The sequence below is a fragment of the Strix uralensis genome, chromosome 3 (genome assembly GCF_047716275.1).
Source record: "Strix uralensis isolate ZFMK-TIS-50842 chromosome 3, bStrUra1, whole genome shotgun sequence".
Taxonomy (NCBI): Eukaryota; Metazoa; Chordata; class Aves; order Strigiformes; family Strigidae; genus Strix; species Strix uralensis.
The window spans coordinates 39,391,590-39,413,913 of record NC_133974.1 but is presented as its reverse complement, the minus strand read 5'-3'; the positions used below and the strand labels follow the sequence as shown (position 1 = coordinate 39,413,913).

Below are 22,324 nucleotides of genomic sequence, written 5' to 3'. Positions count from 1 at the left end.
AACAAGAAAAAACAGTGTTTGTGTATGCTTTTAGAAACCTTTGAAGTCTTGCGTGCATGGAAAACTACAGCAAAACAGTTACTGACCTTTATTAAACTTGGTTTCCCTGCATTTCTGTGTGTGAGAGAAGCATGTTATGGAAATGTTTGATGTTCTGTAAAGTGTTCATTATGAAATATTTCTTTTCCTTTTTTTTGGGATCATCATTTCATTTAAGGGTAACAACTTGATTAATAGCATTTTAATGCAGATAGCACGGTGGGGTTGCCTTAAGGGGTTTTTTTTGACTTTTTCAAGCAACAATGACATAACCACTTGAAAATTATTTAGATTAAAAATGATGTAAGAAGTATAGAGTTGTAAGAGACAGGAAGATTTTATAGTATATTTTTGTCCTTTAAGAGTAAGTCCTGTGAGGTGAGTGTTTCTGAAAAAAAAAGCAGCCTGTCAAGGTAATCAAACTAACTGGTATGAACTGATCACTAGGGGTTGTGTGAAGGGCAGTGATGGCATCATGTAAAGAACTGTGAATTTGTTCTGTGAAAAGGTAGTAGTGCAAATGTACACTGAAGGATGCCTTTTGTATTTGTGCTCTTGCTTTACCTGTTTTTTCCTGTCATTTGTTGACCCAGCTAATTCTAATGGTATCAAAGTATATTTTTAGAGGTAGTTGTGCAAGTAAGCATCTTAGTAGTATTTATTTTCCACAGGAGAGTAAATGCAGAAAGATTACATTGCCATGTTTTCCTCTTTCATATCTCTCAAGGTGTTTTCTCAATTTTTTTTTTTCATAAGAAACAAAGTATTTTGTATATAGTTATACAGTAGGTGTAGAATATTAGGCAACTGTCTAATGGTTTGTTTATATATGTGTATATACACACACACACACACACACACACACATATATCTTCTTGGTAGAGTAATAAATGCTTCTAACTTCTTTAACTTTTGAGTATGTTTAAGCTACATGATGCGCATATTGCAGAGATTGTAGACATTTTTGGTGTTAACCTAAGAGAGATCTCAAAGACAGTTGCAGATCTGCCAATACTGATTCTGGAGGGGAAGCAGTGCAGGCGTGATGCTAAAGGGGAGTTGTAACATGTCTGTGGAGCCACCAGCCAGTGGCTATAGAGTGAAACAAATGCACAGACTTCATAGGTCATATATGGAAGAAACTCCTCCAACATTCCTTTTTATCCCCTAAAACTATCAAAGGTCTGATCCTGTCCGTCAGTAATTACCACAGCAAAATAAAACTTCAACGGTCAGAGTACTTGATACTAGTGTGCTAAACCCATGGTCGTGTTTTTGTTGTAAAGGCATCTTCTTTCTTAAAACAGCTTGGCTAATTTCTGTAGATGTTTTAGACATACAGACCTCATTTAGTAGCTATTTGGCAGTCTCTGCCAGTTCACAAGCTGGATTTAAGTGTTAAACATTCTGTGACTAAATACTTCTAAATGTCTTTTCTGGATGCAATAAGGAAATCCAGTAAGTCTGTACAGTTTTTTCTTACTGTAACTAAATGTGACTTTGAAAAACAAAGTAAGTTTGCATTGAACGCGCTATGGCCATGTTTCTATTGACTGACTTCACTAGGTGCTGGACCAGGCTCTTTGACTGTAAAATGATAGCGATGACTTTATTGTACCACAGAGTTCTGTTAAAAATTCGGATCTGAGATAACCAAGATCTTGAAAAATTTCCAGATATTAAAAGCATAATGTTTACACTGAAAATGAACATTATCCATGCTTTGTGTTTAGAAGATAGCCAAACAAATGAGTGAGTGAGAATATACTGCTGCTCTCTTCTTCAGCTGTAACTTAATAATTTTGCAGGTAATAGTCTTGCAGTGTCAGAAGACCTTAACTCATTTTGTGCTGTGATGGAGTTACTGTACTGTACAGGCCTGTTCTCTTATGACTTTTTCCAAAATCATTGCATATTTGTTAATTCTATTTAATATTAAATAGTTTTTCTGTTGCTGAATTTACCTGTGCAATATTTTGCTGCAGAATTTTCTTAAAAGAAATATCTCTCATATATATGTATGTATGTTTTTTAATTTTCTTTTTTCAGGGCATGGCTTTTACTTTGGAGGAGAGGCAACAGTTGAATATTCATGGATTACTGCCACCTTGCTTTCTTGGTCAAGATGCCCAGGTTTACAGTATTCTTAAGAATTTTGAAAGGCTGACATCTGACCTAGACAGGTAAAGTATGTCTATGAAACTTTATGTAGTTATCAAACCATGAGTCCCCCTTTTTTTTTTTTTTTTTTTTTTTGTGGTAGTACAGATGAAATTTTGTGGTTTTTTCAAGCTGTGGTGGTTGATGATTGGGAATCGTTAAGCTAAATACATGTACTTTTGCTAGAATGCTTTCTTCAAAAAATCAACTCCTAATTTTAAATTGTAATATTCCAGTGCTGTTTGATAACCAAATGATACAAAGGTCATCAGAAGCAAATGAACTCATGTGAAACTAAAAGTCAGTAATGTCTTTACATGCATATAGATATATATGCATTAAAACAAATACATAACATTTATAAAATATTATAAAATTAATATGTAATATAGTGTTGTTTTTTTTTTTTTTTTAAGGAAGAAGCTGGGGAGGGCTTTAAACTTTTAGGAATACTCAAATGGTTTGTTTTTTCTAAGTGTTTTGTAGGCCCTAGAACAAAACACCATTCCTTTATTTTTTCCCCTGTGCCTTGCTTTTCTCTGTTGTGGGTTGTCTTGTCATCTGTATGTAATACACAGCTTTTAGATACCTGTCTGTTGGTAGCAAGGCTTTTTTATAATTTAAAGTTGCCACAACCTTTGTTTTTTATGGAGGCAGAATAGGATGAGCGTAGCCTTCCTTGTAAGTGAAGAGCTCATGATTGTGGTGTCTTTTCTAGGTTAACTATCCTCCAGTGCTCTCAGGGAAGGCATTACCAGTTATCACAGAATAGTAGCTTCCCAGGCTAGAACGTTTTAGTCTGAGTCCCTGCGCGTACCCAAGCATAAAATTTCATGGAGACCCCTGCTTCAGCTGCTGACATTACCATAGGAGAAAACATTCTTTGTCCTTCTGTCCCTATCTCCTCCTTAACTCTGCCTTGAAGTAGTCCCTCTGTGATACAGCTTGCCCTTTCATATGTTTCAGGACACTTAAGACTTTAAGTCTGTTTCAGTTTATTTCTACTTGAATTACAGGAATTTCTATTCACCTGTAACTTAAAAGCAGGATGAAAAAAGGCCTTTTGCCCCATTGTTGTATGTGTTTCTTAACCAGCAAAATAATTTTGCTCCTACCTCGGGTCATGGGAGAAAAGGACTTGTGTTTCTTGAAACATCACAGATTGAAAGTTACAGGTCTAGCTATCTGAAATTCAAGAGGACAGTAGCAGTATTTCCAAATCTTAATTATTTTTTTAGAAAAAAATTATGGATATTTAAGTGGCTCTTAGCCAAAATGAAAAATTTCTGCAGGAAAGGGAAAAAGAAATAATCTATAAGTTTTAAATGGCAGAGTATTAAAAGTTTGACTGCTGTGCCATTTGAACCACAATAAAACACCATATATTGATGTTTTGATCACAATGGGAATCATCAACTAAAAGTAACTGTCTCCAAGTATTGTGGGAATACTTTGCAGAAAACTTGCTTTACCATGTTAAAAGAAAGAAAAATCTGTCTTGGGGGTAGGGGAGGAAAGGAATTTTTTTTTTTTTAAGTACACTTAATCCACATATGATAAACAAATAATACACAAGCATAAATAAATATAAATGTGTTTATGAAGAAATGTAAATAAACGGTTTTTCAGAAGCCTTTTGCTTCAGATAATTGTTATCCAAATCTGTCCTTGTTAAGCTTGATGTCTATATATAATTAAACAAAAACTCAATATAATTATTTCCCACCTGTGAGTCTTCTTTTGCATTTTCTCTTTTCCAAATAAATAGTTGGATAAGGAAGAAATTTGTTTCCTGCTCCTGTGACCAGACATTCTTTAAACAGAAGCGCAAACATTACAATATTACATCCATGTGTCTTGAGCATTAGACTGTAGCTTGCCATTTTATACCATAAAGCCAGTTTTTAGTATAATGCCTTTTTAGCATAAACATTATATTGTACTGTGCAGCTTTGCAGAACAAATTTGCTGATGTTAATAGGGTTTTAGTGATGTACTTCAGCTGAGAAAACTAGTAAGTCTTTGGTTCACTTGAAACTATTAAATATTGGGCTTTTTTCTCACTAACATGATCACTAGTCAAAATACTTCAATTAAGAACTTAGTAATTAACATAAGAAAAAAATTTAAAAGCTGTATTTATTACCCAGTCATATTCTATGGCGTGTGGCAGTGGTATTTTCTTAACCATAATTTTTGATCCAGGTAGTTGTATCTTCTCCTTCCCCTTATAGTCTGAATAAACAGTTTGGCTCCATTTATAATGCTGGATGAGCTGGGCTGGAGTCTCCATCCTTGGATATATTAAAAACCTGACTGAAGATGGTCCTGGGCAACCTGCTGTAGCTGACTCTGCTTTGAGCAGGGGATTGGATGAGATGATTTCCAGAGGTCCCTTCCCACCTTGGCTACTCTGTGATTTCGTAATGCATGTCCACAGCAGTTAAGAAATAAGCTTTCAGGGGTAATCTTGGATCAATGCAAATTTGTGTAAATTAAATCAGGCTGGCCCTTAAGCATTTAAAATTATATATCCATGAGTCCCACCCAAATGAAATTGTTTCTTTAAGGAATCATATTTGTATTCTGTGTGAACACCCAGCAGTCTTAAATTGGCTATTTGTGTAATGCTATGCTTTGATAAAAACATATTTTCCTCTTATATTAGTGGGGAATTATATTGCTGTGGTGTTTTCTCCAGTTTTTAGCCAAATAAAATGTGCAGGTTTACATTTAAGACCACCGATTGAAAGACTTGGTAACATTTGCATGCAGAAGATACTTCCTTTGACTGTCAACGATGACATCTTGATCTTCTTTGCAGAGATAAAATGCCTGTGTAAATTGAGTGTGCAAAAACTTGCACATGCAAAATGTGATTTGCAGCTATGTTTATAAGTCAAGTGTTTGACAATTTTAATGGAGTATGTCAATAGAGATCCTGCTCTGAGAACATGTGCATTACATATGTGTGAGCTCAGTCCTTCAAGGCAAACTGCGAACTCTGGTCTCCTGTACTTATACTCCTGTTGAAGCATTTTAAAGGGAAAAGTGACGGTGATCCTGCCGCAGTTACTCCTTGAATACCTTCACTGATGGAGAATGCCAGAAGATGTTAACTGTTTTAACTGGAACTTGAAAGAAAATCTCAAGTGCTCCCTATACAGGCAGGTGCACAAGGACAACCTGGTGTGAGAGCATGCAGCTGTTGCCTTCCATTGAATGTAAATGTACTAATTCTAGAAAAAAACCATTTCTTCCAGTATGCATCTGACATAGTCTCTGCTCCCATAGGAGCAGTGATTGAAAAGAGGTAAACAGAAGCTGTTGTTTTCCTCCTAGAGCTTGGATTTGATAGTGAGTGTATACCTGTGCATTTTATATCCAAACACAAAAGATTAAGTACAAGCATTTGAATATTGCAGAGGTGGAAGCTGTTAAGTACTTTAGACAGAGGGTATTTTCTGATGAAACATTAATGCTGTATATGACAGCATCTTACACTGGCAGGATTGTAGCTTGGTTTTGATTGAAAAGAGAGTGTATGTAAATTCATAAAGCGAAGTTGATAGTATCATGGCATGACATGTTTTGGCATGGCTGAAACTCCTTTGCTGACTTGCAGCATGGAATTGCTGTGCTCTGAAATACCAAGAGTTCATACAAAAAATGAATGTGAAACAGCAGCAAATGTATTGCTGGTATGCTTGGCAAAAAGGAAGCCAGTAACAGGAAATAATTCTATTCCTCTGACTTAATTTGGAAAAGCTGCTATGGATTCTGCAAGTAATTTTTTTTTTTTTTTCTCTCCTGTATGTTCTGCATCGTCTTTCTTCTTGCTCTCTATTGATGCTGAAATTGTTGCCCCTGACATATCTTCTGTCTAGGCTTTTCTTTCTTCTAAGAGTCACACTGGTAAAATGTTATACTGGATGTGTGAACATTAGGAGAGGTGCCATCAAATCACTTTGCCTGAGAACACTGTGTTATTTTGTTTTTTCTTAAAGTTCTCTGTCTTTAATAGCATTTCTGTATAGATACTGATGATGCAAAGTAATGGAGCCAAGTATCTTAGCAGGTTAAAAATAATAGCATTTCCTCCCACTTTCCTTTATGTGCCCTCATGTTTGGCAAGATAAGAGCAAACATATTCCGGGTTTGTTTTTTTTTAACCATTCCATTTTGCCATGTAAAATGCATGCCAGTGATAGTAGGGCCAGTTATCCTAAGAAATCATCAACAATTTTCTGGTAGTTACATCAGTTTTCTTTTGGGTTTTGGATGATATTTGGTTTATATCCTTTTGTTGCTACTGCATTTCATTCCCTTCATAATAGCAGATTATCATGAAAAGTTCTTAGGTAAAGTAAAGGCAAGAGGGTAGAGTGGCATACTAAAATTTGAATGCTTAGCAATCCCCTGTCTTACTTGCCAGATCTTGGTTTTCATCCTCTGAAACTCTTATCTGAAATTTTCATTCAAGACTCCTTGTCTGAGGACAGATAATATTTTTATCCCTTTTAATAGCACAAATGGTTGTTCTCAGTGTTTTATTGCTTGTTTTCACTATGTTTTCAATTAAATGTGGCCTTCAGTAAAAGATTCCATTAAATACTGAATTTTAATTATATCTTTTTTTACAACACAATGCTGAAAAAACCACTTCATGCTTTTAGTTGTGTAGATTAGTTGGATGTTACTAAACGATGCATACTTGTTGTCTAATGCATTATAACCAATGCCACATTGAGGATGAAGCATGTTTGGTTTTCCCCTTAAGAAAGAATTTTTGAGAAAGTTGATATCCCTAAGCAAGTTACTATGCTGAGAAAGAAGAGATATTTTATACCTGCCACTGAAAAGTAGTTTTCTGATCAAAACTGCACTTCTCTAGAAATATTTTTCACTTTATAGTAATATTTCTTATGCTGATTCGAATATGGCCAAGTATATAATATTTGAAGATATGATTAAGTAGTATGCAGTTATTATCTTCACAAATTCTTTAGCATATCCTGAATATAACAGTGGAATGATAAATGCAAATAAGAAAATAAAACCCAAACTTAATGCTATAGGAGAGTAAAAGCAAAGTTGAGAGTTTTAGCAAATAGTTTTTTGATTTGAAGCCCTCGAGGAAGCCTTTTGCTAAACTTTTATTTTCTTTTGTAAAAGATTTCTTCACCCCATTTAAAATCCAGGCTTGACCTGAGTAATTACGAAGGAATGATGAAAAGGTATTTTAAAGTCTTAAGTAGCCACATCTCATTTTAAGTGAAAGTGATAAAAAGAAAAAAAATACACTGGCAACTGCTTTGAAGCAGTGATGTGGCTTGCATGGATGCTTGCAGTCTCTGGTATAGAGCAGGCCAGAGTACTCATAATATTATCTAACATCACTTTCAAGATCCTCTGGAAACAAAAGGAATGTCTTCAAATGTATTCACAACTATATGTGAATGAGCTTCTATTTCAAGGTAAATGTTGGGATAATCATCCCCAGGAGAAAGGTTTTCATAAAGAAAATGCTCCAAAAATTCAAGGACATTGAAAGATATGCTGTATCATAATGAAATACTGGGAAAATGAAAGGTTAGTAGGGAAATGTAATGATATGAATGAAAATTAGTATGTATGAACATTTGTAGCTGAGAACTACAAGTGCAGGATCTAATTTAACCTCGGAGAACATTCAAAACTCATGTATATGATGGAAGGTGGTTCAGGGTGCCACATGGTGATGGTATTTAGAGTACATCTTCAAGTCTTTGGTTTCTAGATCTTTATTTGTGTAGGGTTTAAAGTACCCTTAGTGACAAAAGGGGAGGAACACTGTTTTGCCTCACTTCTGTCACCTCGTTGCAGTCATTGGCTGCCAAACTGCCTGCACTACCCTTGCCTACAGTGCTTTTTAAAGGTTTATGTAGCAGATTGTGAAAGAATTGATTCCCTGATATAAAGGAATATACAAGCTAAGGCTGAATGAAACAAATGCAGCTTTACTAAACTGTTCTTAGTTAGATAGTTAACTGACAATATTTGTGTCTTCCTAAAGTATGAATTAGATTTTATTGGTGCATGCGATGCATAAGTATGCTGAAGGAAAGTTCATGTGAATCATATTCAAGCACACAAGCCTCCAGGCTTTTGGAATGAATGTGTTGTATACATTTCCTCAACACTTGTCTAGTAAAATGATGGGCATATTAAACTTTTTGAGTATAAGTAATTAGTAATCCACTGTAAATTAAAAAACCCCCGACCTACATAAATTGTATACATGTTAAAGTGGTGAGGTTAAATTAAGCTAAAGAGGTGAGGTTTAGGATCATCAGATTCCTAAATATTAAGTGTTCACAAAGTGACCAGTCATACCTGTGTGAACTAGTATAATTTGAAGTCACTCATAGACTCATATCATCTTTCATACTAAGGACTGAAATTTAGACTCTTAGGATCTTGGAGCAGTAGTGTTTTTATTCAGTATCAGAGTGATGGTAGTCAAAGTAGATCAAGCTAAGCATGAACTTTTTTTCACTCTCACTTCTCTGATATTTTTTTTCTCATTGGTTTTCTTTTTTAAAAAATATAAAACTTATTCATATGCAATCAAAAATTGCTTTCCATTAGGAGATAAAACACTGCAGATTTCATTACAGACATAGACTTCAGGGACAAAGGTCCATATGTGTATGCTTTGTTTTTGAAAGCTTTGTCCTACAGTATTCAGGTGAAGTATTTATTTGAAATATTATTCTGGATCTAAGAGCAATTTCTCTCAAGGCAAGAGCAGAGAAAACTAACATTTTTAGTTTAATTTTTTGGAGGCAAGAGTAAGCTTGTTTTAAGTTTTATTTAATGATGGTCTCATTTCAAGTGGAATGACTGATATGTACAGACTAGGTTCTGACAGACCAAATACTCAATTGCAGCATAGTGTTTTATATCTGAGAGGGATTAGCTTCCTGAGTATGTAGAGTTTGTCAACTTTATGATGGTTTCAGCTTCTCTCTGTCTCAAGCAGTTTGTTATCCTTTGTATCTGAATCAGTTGTGCTTTGAAGACAAGGAAGAATTTAAATACGCTCAACAAAAAAGAGGCTGTTATAGAGCAAACATAACTTTAATTACTTATCTAGACACCTTTGTATTTCTAAACTTACTTCATATGTTCACTTGATGTCTGTCTAATTATATGTAATTCTCCGCAGATATATTCTACTTATGGGTCTTCAGGATCGAAATGAAAAGCTTTTCTATAAAGTGCTGACTTCTGACATTGAAAGGTTCATGCCTATTGTTTATACTCCCACTGTGGGACTGGCTTGCCAACAATATGGTTTAGCATTTCGGAGGCCAAGGTATGTAAGTTTGTACTTCAAATAAAAGTAATTCTATCTTATTTTCCTCTTGGCAGATTTCTGCAGGGGTTTTCTAACATAGCTGAATGTAAGCCAAAACTGCAATAATTGAGATAATTCAAACTACACTTTTGGTCTGCATTAAAACAATAATTTGTATTGCATTAAGAGGGCAAATGGTTGTTTTAATTATATTAAAACATGGGTACATTTTAAATCTCATTAACTGACTTTTTTGGAATCCTAGCTGAATGTTACAAGACCAGAGAAGAATGGATCCTTAGTCTTAGATTTGTCTTAGCAACCTGAAGACCATAGACTTTTACCTATATAAATATTTGTATTACAGGTATTTTATACATACATATAGAAAAATAATATGTATACAAGCTAAGGATGCATTATATGTGTACCTACAGACATCTTAAAAATAATCAATAATCATCAAAGTGCCTGTCTCACTGCTTAATACTTTGTTGTTTCACAGCTTGGTTACTGGAGTGCTTTTATTCTGTATACAGTATCTGTATTTACAGAGTGATGAGGAAGTCATATGAAAGAAGGATAGATGCTTCTGTTTCACTCTGCCCCTTGAACATCAGCTCACAGAGTTGAGATTTATGGTGGTTGCTGTTTGAGAACCCTGTGTATACCAGTGCCTTCAAGTGCAAACTGGAACAACACTTTGGAGCCTTCTGTACAATTTTCTGGGAAATGAAGAGATAAATGAGCTGTATGTGCATAGCTCTGTTAACAGAAATAGGTTTTTTACAGTCAAGACATTGATCAAAAATAAGAAGCTTGCAAGATTAAAGAGAACAGATGACTGCTCACAAATTCTTCAGCAGGAGGTATTTGAGGGAGACTTATGGCTTCAAGGTTTTGTTGTTAATGTAAAAATCATTTTGGCCCCGTGACTGACAGAATGAGTCAGGACCATCTGGCCAACTGCAGAAAACAAGAATTCCCACTTCTGTACACATTAAAAAGTTCAAAAAGACCTCAGGAATGCTTACTTAAACCTGTTTAATGATCTGTGGCTTTTAGGTGCCTCCCCTAGCAAGAGAAGTCATCTCCTTTTTTCCCCTCAGTATTTACCACTATGGTGATTTTATTGGCCTTCCAGGAAGTGCTAAATGTCTGGAAATTAAGTCTTTGCGTAAACTAGTCTCATTGCCCCTTTTTTGATATTTTATTAAGATATTTCACAAGGAGCACCTCTGCCCATGCATATACTTTTCATTTTCTTCCCAGACCTGTGGAGCATCTGTGGAGAAAAAAACCCTGTTAAATTAGACAACAGTTCAACTGAGTGTCAGTCTGCAACTGGTGAGACACAGCTTGCAACAGCAATTGAAACAACGCACCCCTTTAGAGATTTTCAGACTCCTGAACTCCATTCTTCAGGCTGATCCTAAGCACATTCAAGACATGGGAAAAAAAACTGATTGGGGAGATAGGGACAGGGAGAGGAAACATTTCAGCTTTTTGCCTTTTTTTTTTTTTTTTTTATGAAGTGGAATTTTTATATGCAGAGGACTTAGAAAGATGCTCTAAATCTTTCTCCTCTAGATATTTTACAAGGGCGTGTAGTGATAGAACAAGGGATAACAGTTTTAAACTGAAAGATGGTAGATTCAGGTTAGATGTAAGGAAGAAATTCTTTGCTGTGAGGGTGGTGAGACACTGGAACAGGTTGCCCAGAGAAGCTGTAGATGCCCCCTCCCTGGAAGTGTTCAAGGCCAGGTTGGACGGGGCTTTGAGCAACCTGGTGTAGAGGAAGGTGTCCCTGCCCATGGCAGGGGGGTTGGTATTAGATGATCTTTAAGGTCCTTTCCAACCCAAACCATTCAATGATTAAGACTAAAATCCTAGTTCACTTATCTCTGTCACTAATAAATTTATGCATCTGTGTCGTTAACTTGAAGCAAATTACGCTATAGACATGCGCTTAGCACAGATACACTGGGAAACAAGGACTTCTAAGTTCTCCACTATGCAGCTAAGCCACTCTTCAGCCTCTACTGTAATGAGAATTGAGTAGACTATAAGACTTTATGGATTTGTTTGAATCATTAATGTATGTCACCACAATCTTGCATTTTATTTTCCTTTTAGTTTCAAATATGATTTTAAAAGCTTTCAAAAGCAAGGCATTATAGCAGTAATACATACATTGTGCAGGCTTTGGACTAGCAAGCTGAACTTTCTCAACTCAGCAAATGACTGCAGTATAAAACTACCAGTGCATATAAATAACACTGTACTAACTTTCTATGTTCCCTGTGGATTTTCCTCTATTCTGCTTTAAAAACCTTGTTATTCTGGCACATGGATAGTGAAATTCTGTGCTGATGATATATTTAGGTATTCTGGACAGTGACAGTGGTGATCTAAGTGCTCATTGAGCATTCTGGTATTTGTATGTTCTTGTATGATTTTGTTTACCAATATTGGAATGAAGTCTGATTTTTTTCTTCCAAAAAAGAGTTAATTTCCTTATTGAAAATGAGCAAATGCAAGGCAGATTATACTACTTAGATAATTTCTGTCCTTTATAATATAACTTTAAAACATACATCTTTATAGGACATTCCATAATTTTGTATTTTGCACTGTTTTTCACTGCAGTTGAGCTGCTGATGAATGAGTGACGTTTTAAACAATATATTAAGTCATGTTTTAACTGGTGTGTCTTTTTGTATTCAGTTGTATTCTTGAGTTGCCGAAGTCAGCCCTGGCTCTAGTCAGCTGTCTGCTGCTTCCCCAACTATGTGTGTGCTTTATATATGTGACTGACTGGCTGGGGAGACGATAAGACATTTATAAAAGTCTTTTTTATTTCTAGTCCTGCTGAATTGCCTCACTACTTTCAAATAAGTGTTTTAATGACTGATTTAAATAAAGATGGCTGGAAAACATGTACAATCTGCTGCCTAATCAGGATCTCATAAATATTTTTTTTCTTAAGAACAAAATATCATCTGCCAAGTCAGATGTTTACTGTTCCCTGTAAAATTCCCAACTGTTATGTTCACGTTATCTCACTACCTGCTATCATCTTCCCATACCACCCAGCTATGCCAGTGTTCATTAGAGGCTTCAGAGGAAAGTACTGTAAAGAGTTTCCCCTTTAATAGGAGGGAGTTTCCTCTTTGCTGCTTAAGAAATACCTATACTTTGTGAGCTTCTGCTGCGCTCTGTTACAGAAAGCTGTTTTTCTGAAGAAAACCTTTTCTAAATTATTCCAAAACCAACTGTGCAAAGCAATCAACTTCATTTGGTTTGAAATTATATTGTAGAGTGCGACTTATTTAGTGTTAAGCATTATATACCAACATCCCTCATAAACGGCATGCTTCAGGAGCTGAACTCACAGGGAAGAAAAACTAAACATTTAATTTAACATACAGAAGGAGAAAAGGAGTAAAAGATATAAACTTTAGTCCAGTCTATACATTCTCATGGGGTTTTTTTGTTGATTTTTTTCAGTTGTTACAGTTCAGGAAAAAGGTATGATCTTATTATACCTCAAAAGAAAAGGTCTTACCCGTAAGAACTGTGTGTATCTATTTCATGCTGTCTCATATCTAAATGCTGTCTTTACTGATAAATGAATGTTTTTCTTTCAGAATGATTTTTATTTCACTATATTTTTATTACTGTCTCTTCCCACAGCTCAGAAAATGTTTCGTTTTTCACAGTTAAGCAAAGATTCTATTAGACACAGATTTGTTTATTTAGGTAAATAAGTTAAAAATTACCCAATTACTGCAGATCATATTTATCACACTGGAAGTTGCAAGGCAATGTCTCATTATTCAGTTTAAATCTGTAAGGGTTTATTTATATTCAATTAGATTTCTTTATGTTGTGAAGTGAGTTGGAAGCCCCTGACTCATGAGTTATGTCTTCAGGCAAGGAATAATTGAAATTAATTTAGAGTTAAAAAAATAGGTGTCTGATGGGATCATTAAATGAGATCATCTTCTGTGACTCCCTTACAAGATTGTATGGGCTCACATGATGTGCTTACAGTTACAGAAGGACACTGTGGCTCAGGCGAGATGTTTTTTATCCTGAAGCAGTATTTTGCAATTGTAGAATAAACATTCATGGCTGACCAGCCGACTGTCTGATTAAGCAACATTTCTCAAGAGAACCAGCTGCAAAGTAACTTGACTCACTGGTTTGAAGCTCCTCTGGATAATTGATATTTGTTTGTAAAATTCAAACTCAACTCAAGATTGCATTACTAGCTCTGAATATTCAGCTTAAAATCCACCAGTTTTAAGAGCATTATTCTAGAAATAAACAGTACAGAGTTGATAGCAGATCTGTAACTTGCACCTATCTACACCACATAGTTACAGAAATATAATTTAGAAGATCAGTGTCTCTGGTCTTCCTCACAACCTTTGCGGAGGATGAGGGAAGAAAGAGGCTCCTCCAGGAGAAGGGGAAAGGGAACAAAACTGGAACTCCCAGATATAAGTCCCAGGGAAGATTACCAGAGCTTGTGGGCTGTTGTGCCAGCAATGACCCTCACCCTGCTATCCCAGTGGAGGCAAGGGATGGAGACATGCAGCACAACAAAGATGCAAGGGATATTGATGGATCAGTAACTGTGGTAACACCTGTGAAAGCTCAGGCTGGAATTAGGACCTCTAAATGCAAAAAAGTACTGGAGACATCAGCCCATCTGAAGTGCATCTATACCAATGCACACAGCATGGATAACAAACAGGAGGAGCTTGAAGCCATGATGCAGCAGGAAAATTATGATGTAGTGGCTATCACAGAAACATGGTGGGATGTCTCCCATGACTGGAGTGCACCAATTGATGGCTACAAGCTCTTTAGGAAGGATAGGCAAGGAAGGAGAGGCGGTGGGGTGGCGCTGTATGTTAGGGACTGTTATGATTGCTTTGAGTACAAGTGTAGTGAAGACAGGGTGGAGTGTCTTTGTGTTAGAATCAGGGGGAAGACCAACAGGGCAGATGTCATAGTGGGAGTCTACTATAGGCCACCCACCCAGGACAGAGAGGTGGATGAAATATTCTATAGGTACTCAGGAGAAATCTCACGATCGCTTGCCCTTGTTCTTGTGGGAGACTTTAACTTCCCAGACATCTGCTGGAAATACAACACAGCAGAGTGGGACCAGTCCCAGAGATTCCTGTAATGTGTGGCAGATAACTTCCTGACACAGCTGGTGAGTGAACCGACCAGAGAAGGTGCCCTGCTGGACCTCCTCTTTGTGAACAGAGAAGGACTGGTGGATGATGTGGCAGTTGGAGGTCGACTAGGGCACAGCGATCATGAAATAATAGAGTTCTCTATTGTTAGGGAGGCCAGGAGAGGGGGCAACAGAACTGACATCCTGGATTTTCCAAGGGCTGACTTTGACTTGTTTAGGCACCTGCTTGTCAGAATCCTTTGGGAGACGGTCCTGAAGGGTACAGGGGTCCAGGAAGGCTGGACACTCTTTGAGAAGGAATTTGCGATGGCACAGGATCTGGCTGTCCCCAGGTGCTGTAAGAGAAGCTGGCGACAGAGAAGACCACCCTGGCTAAACGGGGAGCTTTGGCTGCAACTCAGGGAGAAAAGGAGAGTTTACAGCCTTTGGAAGAAGGGGCTAGTGACTCACAATGATTACAAAGATGCTGTGAGGCTATGCAGGGGGGAAATCAGGAGGTCTAAAGTCCAGCTGGAAATTAATCTGGCTTCAGCAGTCAAGGATAACAAGAAATGTTTCTATAAGTATGTGAGCAGCAAAAGAAAGACCAGAGAGAGTCTCCATCCCCTGCTGGATGCGGGAGGAAACATGGCAACGAGTGATGAGGAAAAGGCTGAGATGCTTAATGCCTTCTTTGCCTCAGTCTTTAATAGCAAGACTAGCTGTATTGAGGGAATCCAGCCTTCTCAGCCAGAAGACAGAGACTGGGAGAACAACCTCCCCGCAATCCAGGAGGAGATAGTCAGTGACCTACTGCATCATATAGACATACACAAGTCTATGGGACTGGATGGGATACACCCGAGGGTGCTGAAGGAGCTGGCTGGGGTGCTCGCCAAGCTGCTTTCCATCATTTACCAGCAGTCCTGGCTGACTTGGTTGTTAGGTGTTGGAATGGACTGCCCAGGGAGGTGGTGGAGTCCCCATCCCTGGAGGTATTTTAAGAGTTGGGTTGACATAGCGCTGAGGGATATGGTGTAGTTGGGAACTGTCATTGTTAGGTTAATGGTTGGACTGGATGATCTTCAAGGTCTTTTCCAACCTAGATGATTCTGTGATTCTGTGACTTTGGACCTGTACAGATAAAAGTTATAAAGACTTATGATGGGAGTGTAATGGAGTTGTGGTTTTATTGCAGTTATCATGCTATCATTAGGAGCATTATCTCAGAATCTCTACTAGGTCACTTTTTGATGCAGAGTTTCTATCCATCATTTAAAAATAAATTCTTAAAATAAAAAATTATTCAGTTGCACAGAGCGTGTACATACATATGACAACTTTTGCTGACTTACCAAGAAACAATCTATTTCTGTAAATGTATTTCTGAAATATAACAGTTCTTTCAGTTGCTTTATTCACCCAAGAAGAAGAAATATGGGAAAGCTCAATGGAAATTTCCTCTAAGAATCCAAAATCAACTTTTTACATCGTATAGAGAACACCCAGGAGTTTAAGGTTCTTGTGTAAACTCAGCATTCAGAGAGGGTTGGAAAAATTGCCAAGTATTGCTATGGTGAAGACTTTGGATGTTGTTAAAATGTTAGGTGACTGTTTATGTATTTCCATTCCTAGAAGGAAAAGCCATTTGAAACAGAATATGAACAGAGAAAGCCCTGGTAACTACTGCAGCCACGCAGGCATGGCAAAGTTCCTCTGAAATAACTTCCCAATGCAGTCACACGCTGTCAAGCTGACTAGCAGTCATTTTTAAAGCAGCTACATTGAATCTGATGCTGCAGATTGAACATACAGATGCAATCTCTTAAAAAGGCAAAGTATGTCAGCCTTAGCTTTGAAGCTATTTTTTCTTTTTTTTTATAAACACATAGAAGCAGATCTTGTTCAGCAAACTGTTCTCACAAAAGTTTTCTTCTGCAATAACTCTTTCAACTCTTTTTTTTCTTGTTTTCTTTCCTCACAAATGACTAGACATAGCATGTCTAGAGGTCTCTTATTCACCCCAAGTCTAAGAAGATTACATTTTGAATTTACTTTTAATACTTATTTTAAAAATGTGTTTGGTTTAGCTCTTTTAGTATTTTTAGAGAGCACTTGGAATGTTACTAACAGTCTTTAGTACCAGCTTTTCAGAAGGCAATTTATCATGCTAAATATTCAGTTTGCAAGTTCTGATATTATACCAGATTGCATCCTCATTGAAGTGTGACTGACTCAGCATATACAAATTTGAGATCAGTTCCTTTCCTCATATTTTGCAAAGGGAATGGATTTATTTACATTTATTGTATGCATCTACTTTACAGTGGTTCAGATGCACCGTGGTGAATGCAAGTACTGCAAGTGTAAGTTCTTTCTTTGTTGACATAGTAATGTTTACATATTGAGATTGTCAGCTGCAAAACAGCATCACTTTTTTATAAAGAAAATGAATTAGAGAATAGGGAAATATTTATTTCCTGTGACAGAACTTACATAATATTAGACCCTGACGGCAGAAGTTGCAGTCTGTTGCCAGCACTGTGGTTCATTTCATAACTTTTTTCGTGGTTTTTAATGAGACTTTCATTGGATTCTGGGTTTAGCTTTTTCTTAATTCCATTGGATGTCTTTGACATCCATGTCTCTTGAGAAACCAGATCTGACTTAGAGGAGGCCAAAAACTTGTCAAGTACTCCTGGATCACATGAGCCAAGAAAGTTCAGTTCCTGGTGCTTCTTTGTGACTACCTGTCTGACCCTCAGATCACGTGTTATTTTCTTGGTTGAGACCAGAAGGTCTGTATTCATTTGACCTAACTTCTTCACCACTATAACTGCCCCCTTTGATTTTTTCAGTACATCTGCGTGTTTTTTCCCAGGCAAAACATATATATATATATTTAGAGAATTTATTAATCTGATTGTTACTATGGATAATTATCTTAGTATCTTCATTTAGTTAAAAATTATTATTGTGTAACAGAAAATTATATTAAAAGATAGAACAAAGCAATAGTTTCAGTTATTCTTCCTAGTATTTTTTCTCTGGAAACTATGCAGAATTTTCATCTGGAAGGGAAAAAAAGAAAGTGCAGGGGTTTCTCATGTGAGCTCTTGTAAGGGCTTGGTTGTTAGGGCAATGTCTGAAATCAAAATGTGTTGCAAAAAAGACATAAAATACAGCAAAGTGCTTCATTGAAAATACCCTGTTGGAGTTTCATTCTGAAGCAGGCACTAGTGTGGATTGTGTGTATTAACAACATGGCTCAGGTGGAAGTTATTCTGTAACATTACTACAGAGAATTAGCATAATCATTCTAATTGTAGAGAATCTTTCTCTTCCTGACTTCAAAAGCCTGATGATGAGGGCAGTTGCAGTCCCCACCAAGCACTTTTGAAATATATGTTGGTTTGTAATTTTCACTTTTGTCTTTTGTGAAGATGACAATGATTGACACTTTCCAGGCAGCTTTTTGTCTTTGTTTTTTGTATAGCCTTTCCACTGAATTCAAGCACCATGACATCTCATGACACCCAGTAATTCTGCTCTTTGGGATGATTCTGATCTGCTTCTGTTACCTTCATCAAGCTAAAACTTAGCGTAGCATGCTGTTGCTTCCTCGGCTAGAAAGTAAAGCTAATAGATTCTCATAACATAACATTTGCCCTGCTCTGAAAAGTTGGAAAAGGAGAATTGGCACAGTGTGAGAGTGTTGAATTCCTCTCTTCTCATAGACTGTCTTCTACAAACACACTATGCTGGATTGTGCTGAAGGTGTATTCAACTTTGTCTGTCAGCAGCTAGTAATGCTGCTGTAGGGGAAGGTGTGAGAATCTTGCACAGAAGATGGCAGTTGGCCTCAATTTGGTCTTAGAGTGCTCTATAAATGTTAAGCCAATTTCTCATTCTAGGAAATAGTTGAATTAAAAAAAAAGTTATGTCTTGATTTTTGAAAACATTAGGGTATTCTTTAGGTTATATGTGTGTAGTCATCTGGTCTCTCTTGTGAACTGTGTTAAATTCATGACTTCTGGCAATAGGCTTCACCATTTACTTATAGCATGAATTTTTCTCTTTTTATTATACTTGCACCCTAGAATAAAGTAATGAATGCTTAGCCCATGCTAAACTGAGAATGCGTAGGCCTGACCTAACATTATGAAATATAATGTCCTCCATGTGGTGTTATTTTTTGTATGTTCTTGGTGCTTGCATGTAGGTGTTACCTACAGCATTAGTGAAAGGGGATGGTATTTACAGAAGACCTGCTTTGAGCTATTCTTTCATTTAGTCTTGTCTGAGTTGGAGCTTTACCTATTATTAGCCTCTTCCTACTCTCATGAGCTGCATACATGATTTCTTATGCAGGTAACCTTCTAGGGGCTTTTCATCATGCTCATAAAAGCTTTGTCCTAACACACATCACAAGCATGGAATTTCTGGCTTTCAGACTCAAGTTCGTACCTCTTGGTGCATTGCTCTGTTTTTTCTGGAGGGAGTACATCTGGGCTGTGAGCAGGAGGAAATGAGGCCATCCCTACTCAAAACATGATTCTCAAAATGTTTGGCAGCAGTCAATGTTTGGTCATTTCTTTCCCCTCTTAGAACAGTCTTCTGAGGAAGACAGCTAGCAAGGCTCAGAGCTCTTCTACAGACATCTTTTGTGCAAGATTGCCAAAATTAAAGTACTGGCCATGCCTGTCTCTCTGTTTCCTTGTCCATTTCCTTCACACAGTTCTGGATATTTCCAGGGGATCCTTGTCCTCATTTGGTTTGTACTGTTATTTTTTACACATTTCTACTATCTCTTGTGAGGTTAGAATAGAAAGTTCTCCCTACTCAAATTTATCTTTTCAAGGGCTCACTGCACTCTGAGCCAATGAGAACTTACACTTCTATGTGTTTTGGCATATGATAATTATCTTCCTCACTGTGCATCCTACTGAGAAATTCCTCTGAAACAAAGACAGTTCTTACTGATGCTTTTCACCACAGTTTGTGTGACAGTTATTAATGCAGTGCTTATTAGACCCTCCTCGTTTGGTTTATTGAAACAGTCATCTTGTGGATCTACGTGCAAAAGACTGTACAGAAAGTACATGATCCCAAGTGAAATGTCTTTACTCTGACTCTCTAATGCCAACACCACGTAAAAGGTAGGCTATAGCCTTTTCAACAAATAAACTATATCATTGCATTTTTAAAATAGCGATATTCTTTTGGCAAGTTATAGTTTCATATCAATAATTAGGACTTGTACCAATATACAGCCATGTTACTGTGGGAGAGAAGCAATGTCTTCCTTTTTTCCTGAATTTTTAGAGAGATTTTGACGCTACACCAGCCCATGATACTGCCTTCTGGTTACAGGCTTCCAGATTTCCTGAAGTACTACATTCTTTAATGAAATGGATTTTAAGGGCAGAGATTTTATTTAGTTTTCATACCTCAACTTGACCAAAGACTTGTGAGCTACACTAAAGTATCAGGTAGTACAGTACAGGAGAGGTCTACTCGCTGGCTCTGTCCTACTCTCTTCAAGCAATATTTATCTACCAAAATTTTCCCCTGATGAAACATCCTCCGTCAACCTGACAGATTTAAACATCTCCCTGATTGTCAACATCATTTGGCTCCCAAAGCAAACCTTTGAACCTTGCAAGTCTATTGAAGTAGTCACCTGCTTCAGTAAGAGAGCCATAACTTTCCTTAGTTCAATGCCTTTTCAAGGACAGACTATCAAATCCCACGCAATGTCTGCAAATGGATGTTACACTTCATCTTTACCTCTTGTGCAAAGTGATATAGTTGCCTCCCTTCTGGACTGGGGGTCTTTGGACAGCCCTGAAATTATGGCCTGCAGTTGTCAGTAGTTTGCTTATTGTATCCATTCCAGTGGACTGAAATTCTGCACTATCCTAGCACTCATTTAGGACCATACAGACAAGTGACAGCTTGTGCCACATGAACAAACAGGATGGTCCAAGATTTTTTCAGGTGTCTGATCAGCCTTTGGAACAGGAACTTGAATTTTCAGATTCTCTTACCCAGAGAGTGTGAATTCCTTTGGGGATGATCCTAGTAATGTCAGATCCTCTAAGACAGTGCTCAAAGTAAAGCGAGACACAGCACTGATGCTGGTGGCTCCAGCATAAAACAGGTGATAATTTTGGTTTTAAGATCTGAATCCCTTGTCTCAGAGATTTGAACATGTTTGCATTTAGTGATCTTCAGTGTATTGATGTCAGCTTTGCACCAAAGTGTCTCAAACTTGCACATTTGGGGTGGCTTTCAGGGCAAGAACAGATTCATTTTAATCTTTAGGAGCATACTTAGTAATGATAAATATGTTTCTGCTGTCAGTCTCAGTTGCCGTGTATTTTGTTCCAGGGCTCTGGCCACCGTATCAGTACCTATGACATATATGCTAGTTTACTCCTAGCTCCTGCTAGTTTACTCCTAGCTCCTGCTAGTTTACTCCTAGTTACTGCTAGTTTACTCCTAGTTTCTCTCTAGAGCAATGCAACTGAATTGCTGCAGGAGGTGAGGTAAATCTTTCAGTGCAGCCAAATACCGCGAGAAACTGTAAAGTTAGAAACTACTTTATCTATGGAGAATAAATGGTCTGTTTTTTGGTGAAAAGAGGTTAGGAATGGAGGAGAAGCCACAGCTTGTTTATTGAGGCTGTTGTGCACACCTTCAATGTCAGGCATGCTTTTAGACTGACAATAAAAGGTCCTTTTAGCAGACATATCTTGAGGTGTGCTGAGACATATAAGGGACTCTCAAAGAGGGGGAAAGCAATTGCACAGATGCTATGAAGTAGTTAAAAGGAAATCAGTTTCTGTCGATAAGTGTCATTCACTGCACAACTGGAGTCAGCTGATGGTTCTCAAGCAGCAGCTGTGACTTTGCTGAGTGTTTCTATACTGGACACTGGTGCTAATGGTGATTTAACATTTATGTTGAACTTGCTGTTGCTGAGAAGATACAGAGTTGTTTGCATTTTGGATGGCAGTTCTTCAGCTTTTATAAAAGCACCTATTCTGAAACCCTCCTAGTAGGGTGTATTTACATATGGAGGAGCACTTAAAGGAAGAAGACCTGCTGCTTTTCTGTAGCTGTTAGCTGCTCAGAGCTGTGAAATGTGTGCACTCACAGGCTATCCTCTCGCCCTTCCATGTGCTATTTCAACTTGCAATTCATTTCTTGGGAAGTACTAGGAAAAAAGTGTGTGCTTTTTTCTCCCTTCCTAGGGCTATGCTGTGGAAGGGCAAGGGCTTAGTTCCAGATATCAGTGGGATAAAAAAGAACTGGTATGGCATGTTGTATTACAAATAGGTATTACCAGCAGTAGGGCTGTATGCGTGGGCAACAGGAGCATATAGAAAAGAACTGTTACAGGTGACTGATAAGCATTTAGTGGTGTTTTGGCTTTTTTTTTTTTTTTTAAATATTAGGATCTTAATAGAGATAGAGGAGTCCTACTCTCTCTTTTTATGCAGAGAGTTTTTTCCAAGTCCCCAGTAATTCCCATTGCTATCTCCTGATGTTGCAAAATGAGGTACCAGTAGCATTTCAGA

General features: G+C 37.3%; 1 protein-coding gene across 1 annotated transcript in view; it reads left to right on the top strand.

The window, feature by feature from the left end:
- Positions 1 to 22,324, top strand: part of ME1 (malic enzyme 1) — a 185,934-nt gene that overhangs the window by 43,462 nt on the left and 120,148 nt on the right. The window contains exons 2-3 of the mRNA XM_074861959.1: positions 2,089 to 2,222; positions 9,410 to 9,559. Of these exons, the coding sequence (XP_074718060.1) occupies positions 2,089 to 2,222; positions 9,410 to 9,559 (284 nt within the window). The remainder of the gene's footprint in view (positions 1 to 2,088; positions 2,223 to 9,409; positions 9,560 to 22,324) is intronic.